Source organism: Chiloscyllium plagiosum, chromosome 5 (assembly GCF_004010195.1).
Source record: "Chiloscyllium plagiosum isolate BGI_BamShark_2017 chromosome 5, ASM401019v2, whole genome shotgun sequence".
Taxonomy (NCBI): Eukaryota; Metazoa; Chordata; class Chondrichthyes; order Orectolobiformes; family Hemiscylliidae; genus Chiloscyllium; species Chiloscyllium plagiosum.
The window spans coordinates 35328528-35342577 of NC_057714.1; the positions used below are offsets into that span (position 1 = coordinate 35328528).

General features: G+C 40.3%; 1 protein-coding gene across 1 annotated transcript in view; it reads right to left on the reverse strand.

Moving 5' to 3' along the window:
* Nucleotides 1–14050, reverse strand: part of scin (scinderin) — a 107382-nt gene that overhangs the window by 33781 nt on the left and 59551 nt on the right. Inside the window, exons 7-9 of the mRNA XM_043689846.1 lie at nucleotides 7356–7444; nucleotides 6616–6831; nucleotides 2899–3020 (exon numbers count right to left, since the gene is read on the reverse strand). Coding sequence (XP_043545781.1) covers nucleotides 2899–3020; nucleotides 6616–6831; nucleotides 7356–7444 — 427 coding nt within the window. The remainder of the gene's footprint in view (nucleotides 1–2898; nucleotides 3021–6615; nucleotides 6832–7355; nucleotides 7445–14050) is intronic.

The window sequence follows — 14050 nt, forward strand, 5'->3', positions numbered from 1 at the left end:
TCCCATTAGGTCAGTGGTAAGTACTCCTTTATGAATTCAGAATTGTTTCTTTAAATCACACAAATTAAGTTTGGACCTCTTTGGTCCCAAGCTTCCTACTGTGAGGTTTTGCAAATTCATTTCCTCCCCCATTATTTGCTTCACCTGTTAGCTGACAACCTATGTTCAATCACAATCATTAATATCCTGCAGTTTGCAACAACTGGCCAGTGATGTAAATGAGGCCTGGTCAATAAGAACCCACCAAGGAATTAAAATTTTCCTTTACATTTTTCATTTCCTCCAATTTTCTCTCCATGCCTGAAGGCACTGATTTGATTTAATGTGCAGTTCCACAGGTGTTGAGTATTCACTCAGACTTCACTCAAGCATTTTTTCCAATTCTGAGCATAAGGGCGCTTTTCAATCTTCAAGCTGTCAAATCTGAGGCTGATCTAGTCTTCACATGATACACACATTTTTCAGCTTCAATATCTACAGTGAAAATCCTGTAAGGAGTTTGCTCTCCCTTGGAACACTGAATGAAATGTTTTCATTCTCTTGTGGGACATGGGTGCCACTGGCTGGCCAACATTTATTGTCCATCCCTAATTGCCCTTGAGAAAGTGATGGTGAGCTGCCTTCTAGAACCACTGCTGTCCGCATGCTGTGAGTTGACCCATAGTGCCCTTAAGGAAGCAAATTTCAGGATTTTAACCCAGCAACAGTAAATAAAACAATATATCACCTCCACCCTCAGCCTGGCTAAACTCAGCTTATCAGCACACCCGGAAATCAATTGTTTATGAGTCTATCCAATACAGTCCTGTACCGGATTATGTATTTTCCAAATGTGTTGAGCCAAATACATGCTGTCAGTACAAATGAATAAGAAAAATAACAGTTTAAATAGATATTATGATTATCTACAAATTATTTTCTGTAACAGTGATTTTCTGTGAATTAAATAATTTGCTGATATAATCAATTTCTCTTTTTTAAACATCATTAAGCCAAATGAGCTCTGTTAGTATTCTGCTCTTTCCTTTCGGGTGTCAATAATGTGCTGGCCTTTTCAAGTTTTTTTTCTGTTAAATTTAAACTTTCAAATAATCGTTCTCTTTTCCTTGACTGACCGTTGAATCACAGAGTATGCTGCTGTTTTTTTCAAATTTGGAATAATTACATTCCAACATTTCTTTATGCTTAAGCTAGCTATTCTTGTGTCAAGTTACACACTAAAATTATCTTCTGTCTTTGTTAGTCATGTGCTTATCATCTGTATTTTGCTGTAAGAACCTCTTCAAAAGCATTCCCAGAGGACCCAGCCTCCAGCATGCAACGCTGCTCCACTTTGCAAGAGAAAAATACTGCAGTCCTGCTTAAATTAAACATCAAAACCCAGCTGTATAACAGCAGAACCTGAGAGCCAATGCTTTCATACACTTTAATATAATAGTTTACTGGAAGTATTAGTTTATTGATGCTTATGCACTATGACTTGTGGTAACTTTATTTTCCAGCAATATGGTTTTCAGTTTGTCTCATTTATATAATACATTTGAACTGTAATTGAGTGAAACAATTCAATCAATATTCTCTTAAATCAGGATATTCTAATAAGCAACGGATTCCCTTCGCCCTCTCGATATTGTACAAGTAAACATTTGGGGAAGGATTTTACTGTCACCATTGAGTGAAAACATTACCGTCTTGACATGAAAACTGCAGAGAAAGCTAAACAATTTGTACTCTCTTCCAACTGAGCCCATAGCATTCTTGGGATGTGACAAGGTCAGCATTTGTGACTTATCCTCACTGGGCCTAGAAAGGGTGGTATGGAGCTATATTTCTGAATTACAGTGTTGATAGGTAAGAAATACTGGGATTTTGACCTAGCAACAATGAAGGAATATCAATATAGTTCCAAATGGGAATGGTGTGTGGCTTGAGAAGAACTTGTATTTGGCAGTATTTTCATGTACCAGCCACTCTTGTCCTTTTAGATGGCTACATATTTGGAAGGTGCTGTCAAAGAACCCATGGTGTATTGTTCTGGAAGGATCTACCACTGGACACCTATCAAGATTTTCTGGTTCATTAGGTCGTCTCTCTTATTTTGAGAAACTGCAAGAATCAGGAGTGATCCTCTGTGTTTCATAAAATTAATGTTCATCTTCTCCCTCCAGGAATGTCCTTTTCCCTCACCTCTCTGACATTATGTACCTATCTTGATACTGGTTGGCATCAACTCTGCCACCTAACTACACTATGATTGGTGGTCAATGAGCAGCATTGGGTATCTAGTTGGTATTCTCTATTCGTCAGAACATATCAAATAAAATTTGATCTTGCACCTCTTTAGGACTGATCAGCACAGATACCCAAGACCTAGACAACAATGTTGGTCTTAAAAAGCATATCCAAGGAAAGAAAGTCAGTAAAGAAAAAAGTGTTAATAAGGGAAATCTGGAATATAGAGCCAGGACAAGGGAAAACACAGGCACCAGTGCTGGAGGGATTAAAATAGAAGATACGCAAGAATGCGGAATTGGAGGAGCATTATAATGTTAGAGAATTGTGGAGGTGAAGGAGATTACAGAAATAGAGAGTGGTGAGGCTATGGAAGGGTTTGAAAATGCCTATAAGAATTTTAAAATTGATGTCGACAGACTGGGAGCCAAAGTAGGGTCAGGAAGATTCATTTGTACAATTTAGAATGTGGGCAGCAGAACTTCGGATGAGCTCAAATTGATAGCGGGTGGAAATCGGGTTGTGTTTAAGTTAAGCGCATCGTTGGAATCATCCAAACCAACTCAGTCTCTTTTTCTGAGGCTAAGGAACATCTGTAAATCTTATAATTATATTAAGCTTACCAAAATAGGAGATAACATAGATATAAGAGTTGATAATACACACCAAGTATAAATGATTTGTCCCAATCTGTAGGTGTAAAGAATGATGTAACAGTCTCCACCAAAGAATTGTCCATAAGTACTGGGGTCGACAGGAATCCGACCATTGCTCTCAACTCGCCAAATCTAGAACAGGAGAGAGGTTTGTTAAAACTCGTATTCCAGTGCACATTCTCAATAAAAAGCATCATGCAACTCCAAACTGTCTCAGCTTACTACATAGTTGATGAAGAATGTTTGTGAACGATCTATACTCTGCTCAGTAAGTTCTGATATTGACATATAGAATAAGAAATTATGAAAATTCGCATTTGCAAAAATATGTTCCAAAATATTTCACAAATAACGTATTAACTTTGAGCTGCAATTACTGATACATATATTTTAATAATTGCAGAACAATTATGGTGTGGCAGTTATGGCAATAGCAATCCAGATGCCCAGGCTAATACTATGGGCATGAGTTCAAATTCCACCATGACATTTAGTGGAATTTAAATTCAATTAATTAATATGTTCTGTTAATTTTTAAAAGTTTGGAATTGAAAAGCTAGTATTAATAAGAGTGACCATGAAACGATCATCAGTTGTTGCAAAAACTGTCTGGCTCACTAATGTTCTTTAGGGGAGAAAATCCAGCATTCTTAACGACCTGCCTACAGTGAACACAGACTCACTGCAATGTGGCTGAGTCTTAACTGCTCTCAAGGGCTACAAGTGATGAGCATCAAATCCTGGCCGTGCCAGCAATGCCTACAACCTTGATAGTATAAGGCTACTACCACTGGGCAGGAAATGGTTAGTAATGAGCTGTCCAATTTTCCTCACAGTTATTATGTGATTGTCACGGTATTAACCAGTTAGACTTCAATGGTGTCTTCTGGTGCTGTATAGTCATATTTTCACGAAACCCAAAAACTGCTTGCCCTTAAAACAGAAGGGAAAATGAGGTCTGCAGATGCTGGAGATCAGAGATGGAAATGTGTTGCTGGAGAAGCGCAGCAGGTCAGGCAGCATCCAGGGAACAGGAGAATCGACGTTTCGGGCATCAGCCCTTCTTCAGGAAACAGAAGGGGTAATCGGAATGAGCATCAAATTTAGTTATTATCATGCGTTCTTTGGCAAAATGTACAAAGTGACATTTTCAGAACCCAAGGACAGGAGTAACCAAGCTTCCTGTCAAATCGTCAAACTACAAAGGATGGGACATATTTTTGAAAAAAATTATGATTGCTTTTCACAATTCACTGCTATTGAATTATATATTCAGCACCAACCTGGGGGAAGTTATGGCCCGGTTGTATTATCACTGGATGTTAATCCAGAGGCCCAAGTAATGTTCCAGGGAACTGAGTTCAAGTCCTGCCACGGCAGATAGTCAAAATTGAATTCAAGTAAAATCTGGAATTAGCACTTTAATGTTGACCATGTATCCATTGCTGGTCGTTTGGAAAAAAAATCCATTTGGTTTACTGATGTCCTTTACGGAGGGAAATTTGCCTACATGTGGCTGTGTTAAACTGCCCTCTGGACAATTAGGAATGAGGCAATAAATGCTGGCCTAGCCAGCGGCTCCCTCAGCCTGTGAATAAAGAAAATGCCACTTCCAATGTTATAGATTGTCCACCTCTCATACAATAGGTTCAATAATCTAAAAAGGATCAAAACACTTCAATCACAAAAAAAGCAAGCTTAGATCATAATAATGCACTTTGTATGACCCTCAGATTAAAATATCACAGGTATTTCTCTCTCTCGCTCTAATGAGACAGCAACTCTATGGCCCAGTAGGATTAAGTGATTTTACCTTTACACAAGACTGTGTTTTTATATGGAGCCATTTTTTAAATGCAGGCCTTCCAAATAGCTTTGAGAATCCTATTTCTGATCCAAACCAATTCATGGAGAGGGGCCCCTCATTACAGACTCATCCAGGAATCCACAAACACAGCAGTGATGTTCTTAGAAACCATGTCCCATTTCACATCAGTTTGTGTGCAGTATTCTGAAGTTTAAATGTCCAGCAGCAAGGTGAGCCACTCTGACAGCATCTCTGAAAGGCTAAATATGCCAGGTACATGAGAGATGTGGATGGGAGGTGTGTGTAAGTAAGGCGGAGTTAGGAGCGGACAGGGAGCAGGTAAATGAGGGGGCAGGGTGCTAGAAATGCATGCACAGACTAGCTCAGAGAGAAGGGATTGATGGGTGGGAAAAGTGGAATTGAGAATGAGAGGATGGGTGAGGTTTGGGTACGTGTGTCAGGACTGCCCTAGGGTTGTCAGGTCTGGCAATGGGTTGGGATTGGGTCCAATGGGGTACAGGATTGGTGTGGTGGGCTGTCAGTCCAGGAAGGTGTGTGGGTCAAGTTGGGGAGGGTGAGTGTTAAATTGGGTTGGCAGGCAGTGAGGAATGATAGGTAGTGGTTGTGGACCCTGTCAAGGAATTGTGTCAGGACAGCTGGGGAGATGGGTATCGGTCGTAGTGAGGGGTTGGAGGTCTGTGACGATCAGCGGTGGAGGTGGTGGCTCCCCTGTAGTTGGAGGATTTCAGTGGTGAGTCAGGGGTTCAGTTTAATAGTTACCCAATGGTTAGAGTATGTTTTAAAGTCTCAAACATTCCCTAGGTTAATATTATTCTTAAGCAAGCCATAACTCTCTTAAATCCCTGATTTCAAAGGACTTTCCCAGAGAGCTCCACACGGAGGGGAATTGCCCAAGAAATTTGTCTGCTTTCATGGTAATTCCCAGAAAGGCAGCTGCATCTGGGACTCCAGACTCCAATGCTCACATGATGCACTGGGCATTGGAATATCCAGCTCAAGTATTCTTTCAATACATTAGTATGGCAAGCAAGGAGAAACCCTTTTATACATAATAGACCTCATATAACAACAATTTGTGCTTATAAAGGGAATTCTATCAAAACTGAAGTTATAGCAAAGAGAGAAGGGACTGGAGGGGGTGGGAGTGTATGGTCAATTAACTGAATATTTATTTTCTTGAATCAAAAATATGGTCGAAACTGCCCAGCAGTTCATGTTGAATGTGGTCTGCATGATGGACTGATCCAATACAAACAAGGAAAGGCCAATGAAATGGTATTTGCTGGCAGCAAAACTGTCTTCTGAAAAAGTATATAGACCATGAAATTGTGGAGTGGACCCTGTGATCAATGCTATAGGCTAAGACAGGGTTAATTGCGGACAACCTACCCTGGCAAGGGAAAGGACAAATCACCCAGTATTTTCACTCTTGAGCACAATCCAACTGTCCTGTTGGAAATACTGTTATGTGGACTCAAGATAAACACAACATCAGATCTGGCTGAAATGACGATAAACTAAGCTGAAATGACTCAAGGTTGATTATGAAGATTGTGATCATGGAGCATTCCCTTGGAGTTGAAATGCAGTATGAGCCAGCACTTTCAGGAAAGGACTGAAGGTAACAAAGAATGACGAACATTACAGCACAGGAACAGGTCCTTTGGCCCTCCAAGCCTGCGCTGATCCAGATCCTCTATGATGTGAGGGAGAACTGAACCTTAGGACCAAATCCGATCAGAATCCCAGCAGCTAAATGGTATTATAATGTAGCTCCTCAGGCCATTATTATCCAAGTTTCTTATGAGCAGCCTTTTTTTAAAAAATCACTGCACATACATACATACATGCATTCACACACATTTTCATTTTCTCTGTTCCACATGAGGAGTGTGTTACCTCCGTTTTTCCTGAACCATCATCCACCATGTTATGTTTTGCAGCCATCTGAGGAGAGGTGTGCAGTTTTGAAGCATCAAATTTAATTTGCTTGATTTTTGCAATTCTCTCAGTGACGTATACTTTCCCAAATCCCTCGCTTTGACATTTGTCTTTCCAATTCTTAAAGAACTGCTTGAAGGTTGGGGTTTCTCCTCCTTCAGGAAGAACTTGAATCTATAGTGGAAAGCGAAGCTTTAAAGTCAATTCAAGGCAGATTAAAATATCGTACTGTATAGTAGTAGCAGAAGTTGTGCTGACCCCAATATCTTTGCAGCTTCTCAATATTCCCAATTTTCAATTAGCCATTTTAGTATTGACTTTTTGGTTGTCCTTTTATAACTTCAGAGGTGACTTTTATTTTATTTTAACTGAAACCATATTAAATAGCAAATTTTTCAAGGCTAGGACTAGGGGTGAAATAGTCATCTTCAGTACAAGGTAAGCAATGATAGGATATTTCTAAAAGCCACTGATAAGGTCCAACTTGATTTGAGCAATTTGGCTTATTCCTGTTTCTAAATCCTATGCATCTAATATCATTTATTATTTTCAAATGAACAATGAACACATTCCAATCACATTCCAATGAACATATCCATGCATCGGCACCTTATGTTTACATTGCATTGGTATGTGACACCAGTATATATTGTCTGTTATTTCATGAAATACTGTAGCTTCATTTTAAAATTTCTTACCTGGCTATTGGGTGGGTACTTCATTTGTTTTATAAAGTCCTCAGCAGTCTTCATAGCTGTCTTTCTCTCATTTGGGTTTGCATTTTTACCTAAACACCAAAATATTGCAATTTCAAATCAGTAAAGTGGAAAGTTATGATTAGTAGAGTTCATATAAGTTTTCACTTGTTTTCTTTAGCATTTCAGTATTAGATTGAGTCACATTTATTGTTTCAATCATTTTTATACAGATTGTATTTTCCTGATTGAGCAGCTCTGGGTCTTTTGCCAGTCTAAAGAACTTTTCAGACCAAGGGAAATCAAATATATTCAATGCACAAGCATCTTAAATGTGAAGACCTCAGTTTGATTTGTATCAATCACATGCCTAAAGGATGAATGACTTATGCTAGTCTTTTGAAATAAGGTAGTCCTACATATTGTATATGTACATTATCTTTAAGATAATTTATTTTTCAGAACTCCTTGTGGTATGTATATACAATGTTGAGACTCTGCTCAGCTCCTGGTCTGCTTTGGTTTATAAGCCATACTTTGAAATTAAATAGCTGTAATGTCTGCTCGATAAATTGTAACATATTGTTGATCAATAAACTGTCTTTTTAATCCACTGCAGTCCCATCAATATAGGAATATTCATCGTGCTTAGGAAATGTGTTTCATAGTTTTGACCTAGCAACAGTGAAAGATGCTGAAAGACATGGAATGAAACTTGCTGTTTGTTGTGTTCCATGTATCTGTTGTCCTTGTCCTTTTAGGAGGGAGCAGTCACCAGTTTGGAAGATGGTGTCAGAGAAGCCTTGATGAGTTGTATACAGTATACACTGTTGCCACTGTGTGTCGGTGGTGAAGAGATGAATGTTGAAGGTGGTGGATGGTGTGCCAATAAAGCATTCTGCTTTGCTCTGGAAACTGTCACATTTCTTACATGTTGTTGGAGCTGTACTCATCCAGGCCAGCGGGAAGTATCCCATCACATTCCTGACTTGTGTCTTGTGGATGGAGGAGCTGTATGTCAACTGGTTGATCAGTCAACTTTTATTTCCTTTGGGACATTTCAACATGAAGGTCCACCAGCACTTTCTCAGGGTAACTTAGGATAGGACCTAATTAATCCTCAAAGAGCAATTATTAGACCATTATCAGTAACATACCAATGATGGAAAACATTGTGTTGTTGAGGCCTATTCTCAAACAGCCAGCAAGCAAGTCAGTATTGTGTGTAAAACCTGATCCACAGTCTTAAATCATGCACAATTATAGGATATAACTCTTTATGTCTTTATTTGTTAAAACATCAGGGAATGTTGAAAACACAGATTGCTGGTCAGCAACAAATCCTTAATGAGAGTCAAATGATCAGGGTGTGCACTGGATTCATAGCAAGTAAGAGGAAGTCAAAGGTATATTGTCGAAATGAACAAGATATCTAGTTTTTTTCTTTCTTGTTGCTAAATATTTCAGATTTTGCTTAACATTCTTTATCTCAAAGGGAATTATTGAGAAGGGATATGCATTTCACATTGGACAAGACTACAGGAAGCAAGCAGTGAAACAGTCACCATCAGAAGCATCAACCATTGCAATTTTGTAACCCTATAGAGTCAATTACCCTGGAGATAGACGTCTCAAAGAAAGGTCTAGGAGCTCATACTCTAAAAAAAGGCAAACTCATTGCATTAGCTTCGAAAACTCTGTGGGTATTATCCATCATCCATTTCACTTCAATGATACCATGGTGAATGAAAAAAATAGATATATCAAACGTGCCAGCTCCCAGGTCAAAGATGAGAACATTGTGCTCTCCTCTTTCCTTCTTGTTGGCACAACAGTTAGATGAATGGAAAACAATGTAGGTTTGTTCCAGTTTTCTAACTGCTCCCTGGTCCTGTTGCATCAGCTCCAAGATCCCAAACACAAACAGGAACAACAGACAATATCACTGATGACTATGGGAAATCAGAGTCATCTCCAGGCAAAAGCATCATCATGAGATCTGGATGTTTCAGTAAATTACCTATACATTATATAGAATCATAGGTTCATTCATCATCGTAAAAATAATTACATTTTCTTCTGGAAAGGAGGGGAATGTTGTACGTATACCTTGCGCTTAAGGTCATCATGTAACGTATGTACACAATATTGTGACTCTGTTCGCCAATTTGCTTTGCATTTATAAATACATGACCCCGTTGGCTTGCTGTAATATCTGCTGCATAACTTGTCATCTTATGGTTTTAAATATAGTAACCCAAAGTTAATCATTGCTAATGAATGACTAATTATTAGACAATTACCATTCACATAAATGTGACACCACTAACTGGTTAAGGACTGACATAATTCTAAATTCTCTTAACTGAATAGAATTGTCACTTTGAAGAATTTTTTTTCCCAAGGTCTCTATGACTATAACACATAATAAGCCTTCAAAAATATTGACTGAGAAACCAAACCTAGTTGTCTGAAATGTAATGCACGTGTTTACCACAGGGATACTATCCATCCATCTAAAGCTAGAGGACATTAGCAGTCTTTGGCAGAAGTCAAGGTTTGTTGAATTATCAGCTGTGCATGTGGTCACTGCAATAGTGTAACTCACTATTGTTGCACGCACTGACCAGCAGGTGGGGCTGTTGGTCAGTTGGTCAAAGATTGTTGTGATGTTATCTTGGAGAAAAGAATCTCAGCAAAGCTACAGGCACTGCCCTGCTCCATGCTCACTCCCCACCCCTCTCTCTTTAATCCCTGAGCCACAGGAGAGAGGCAATATCAACACTGTCCTGACTTACTGCAGATTTGTATGGCTCTGTTAACAGTTGGCTGACTCGGCACAAAGGATCAACCCACTTGACAGTTATCACTCATCAACGAGCCAGTTTTTAAAAAAAATTCAGTTCAATCCCAGAGGCCTTGAATGTTTTCCCTCCCCTCCCTCCAGTGGACAGTGAGAAGCTGGTTATTAAAGAGCTAACAACTCTCTATTTCCTACTAGTTGCCCCTCTGAAGCACCATAATGAGCAGTACATTAAGACTAGCAAGTGTTAAAAACCAGCTTTCATGGCCGAAGAGCAAACACCATCATTTGTTGTAGAGTAGCTCCACCTACTGGAGACTGGAAGTTTCAGTAACAGCCATCCCTCCCTTAAAATCCAAGCAAATTAAGAACCAAACTCTGGATGCACATTGTCAGACGCACTCATTCTAGGAAGCAACAGTTCTCATCACCAGTTTAAGCTCTCAGTTTACATTCAGCGTGCCTGTATTTCAGAAAATGGAGAGAACAATATCCATGCATCGGCACCTTATGTTTACATTGCATTGGTATAAAAATGTCGGTGAGACCAAAGGTAAATTAAGGGCACATTTTGTTGAGAATCTTATCCAGGTCCGTGGGGCCAGGCTGACCTCCCAGTTACCGCTCATTTCAATTCCTCTCCCCATTCTCTCTCTGACATGTCCATCCCTGGCCTCCTCCATAATCACAATGAATCAGACCACAAATTGAAGGAACAACACCTTTATCTTCCACCTGAGCAGCCTGCAGCCCACAGGACTCAATATTGAGTTCTCCGATTTCAAATAACCTCACTTTCCTTCCCCCAACTCCCTTTCCAGCCCCTCTCCTTCCCTTCCACCCCTCCGACTGACCCCTCCTTCCAACTACCAACTGTACTCATTCCTCCCATTGACCAACCAGGTCGTACCCACCACCTGTATTCACCTATCAGCACTTCAGCACTTTGCCCCCCCAACCCACAACCCTTCCCCCCTCTCTTTGTCTCCAGCTCCCCTCACCCTATTCCAGAAGAAGGGTGACACCCAAAACATTGACTTCTCCACCTCCAGATGCTGCCTGGTTTCTCCCAGAATCCTGCTTGTCTACTTTGGATACCAGCATCTGCAGTTTTTTTGCCTCTATAAAAATGTCTTGAGCAATATAAATGTAAAGACCTGCCTTGCAGTCCAAAATCAGAACTGCTGAAGCATTTATTTTGAGGGCAATGTTATTCAGAGGTTTTTTTTTTAATAATCATTCAAGGGAGGTAGACCTTAAACATTGCTAGCTAGGCTACCATTTATTGCCCTTGTGTAATTACACTGGAGACCAAACTGCAATGTAAACATAAGGTGGTGAGCTGTCTTTTGAAACTGATGCAGTCGGTATGGTATAGGAATACTCATAGTGCTGGGGAGTTTCAAGATTTTGACCCAGCGACAAAGAATGGCAATATATTTGAGTCAGATGCTGAATGGCTTGGAATGAACCTTGCAGGCTGTAGAGTTTCCATCAGAGTATCTCTCAGAGGAGTCTTGGTGAAATGTGGCAGTGCACCTTGTGTATGGTACACAGTGTTGCCAAAACCGCATCAGTGTTGAAGGGAGTGAATGTTGAAGGTTTTGGATGGTGTGTCAATCAAGCATGCTGCTTTGTCCTGGATGGTGTCACATTTCTTGCCCTCATCTAGGCCGGTGGGGAGTATTCCTGAATTGTGCCTTATGGATGGTGGAGCTGTTTGTCTAAGAGTTGATCGGTGAACTTTATTTCCTTTAGGACACTTCAAGATGAAGGTCCACCAGCACTTTCTCAAGGTAACTGAGGATGGTCAATAGATGCCAACCACCCAGGAACATCCACGTTTCATTGATGAATATTCCAACTCCTGCTGCTCCCACTGACATAAAGCAGCAACAATTGTTTTCAACATCACAACTAGCTCATCAGTTACTACTCCACTTGTAGAAAGTAACATTGATTATAAGTAATGATCTGATGCCAGGCAGTACAGGTTTGGGTGGCTCAAGGTGAAGTAAGCATGATCCAGGAATGAGAGGATTAGCTAAAGATTAAAGGATCAATGACATTTCATGAAAAAGTTTCCAAACCAACAACACCAAAAAAGGCAATTTGTCTGACGTGTTTGCGATTGATCTCATGCACTCGGCTCAAATTTGTATTAACTTTTCTGCACAAACTCGGAAATAACACTGTGAAAAGCAGTTCATTAGATGTAAAATATTTTGGGGCATACTGAGAATGTAGTAAAGCTCTATGCATTTGGAAGATTTTTATTTCTTGTTTGTTAACTTAAAGTCAAGTTAAGTTTATATTAACGAATCATATCTTTTGGTCTCACAGTTTGATATTTTTCATTTTTTTAACAATAGTGTTCTAAATGGAAAACAAAGGAACTGTAGTACCGCTAATACCCTGTTGGTGGTGGTGTTGCCTACAAAAGCTTTTCCTAATAATGTTTTGGCACAAATGGGTAATACTCAGTGATTTACAATTTGCAAAGTGGATGGAAGTTTGGTGGAGTCTACTTTTCTCTTCAGCCAAAAATAGGCTGGGCGTTGAAGGAAAAGGTTTATATCTCTCCAACACAATTCAATTATACAATTTCAAAACATGTCTCAACCATACTGATGGGAGATGGCTTGTTTATACACTGGGAAACTTGCTCTCAATTTATACCGATAAACAGGGAATCTGCAACAAAGCTGGCCTAGTGGTCATCCTGATTGATGGAATTTCATATCAATTATTTTCACAAAGTTGCGGAAACTGCACATCGTTAGCTAACACCTAAACACTTTTGTCTATCTTCATATAGCCAACAATTCTTTGTCATGTAAATATTAAAAGAGATCATTAGTCGTAGAACCTGCTGGACAAAAATTCTATCCCTCTGATCTGCACACACCAGTTGCCTTGTGCAACACAGGGTAAAAACTGAGTGAAGTGGTGGTCTGTGGAGAGCTTTGTGGCATTGGGAGTTGCTTACTCTAACTTTTATGCCTTCACTCGGAGTTCTCACTCGGCAGCGGGGAGTTCTCACTAAGCACTGAGTTCTCACTAGGTAGCGGGGAGTTCTCACTAAGCACTGAGTTCTCACTCAGCAGCGGGGAGTTCTCATTAAGCACTGAGTTCTCACTAGGCAGCGGGGAGTTCTCACTAAGCACTGAGTTCTCACCAGGCAGCAGTACGTCCTCACTAGCAGCAGGGAGTTCTCACAAAGTACTGAGTTCTCACTAGACACTGAGTTCTCACTAAGAATTGAGTTCTCAGTAGGCAGCGGTGAGTTCTCACTAACAGCAGGGAGTTCTCATTAAGCACTGAGTTCTCATTCAGCAGCAGGGAGTTCTCACTAAGCACTGAGTTCTCACTAGGCAGCGGGGAGTTCTCACTAAGAACTGAGTTCTCACTAAGCACTGAGCTCTCACAAGGCAACGAGGAGTTCTCACTAAGCATTGAGTTCTCAATAGGCAGCGGGGAGTTCTCACTAAGAACAGAGTTCTCATTAGGTAGTGGGGAGCTCTCACTAGCACTGAGTTCTCATCTGGCAGCGGGGAGTTCTCACTAGCAGCAGGGAGTTCTCACAAAGCACTGAGTTCTCACTCGGTAGCCTCAAGTTGCTAATTAAGCAGAATAATTGCTTCTCAAATACTTTTCTGATAGCCTTCCCGGCCTCATTAATATTCACCTTGCAATGTTACTAACTTGCCAAACAAGCTGGATGGCGAGAATTCACAGCAGGTCTCTGGCAGACTCCGCTTGCCGGTTAAACCTAACAACCTCCACCTTGTATGTGACCAAAGTGCAGCTCAGGGTAAGAGCCATGGGCATCAGCCACTTCCAATTCCAGGGACATTGGCATCTGCCAGGTGCCCATCTTGTGACCATCCTGTCA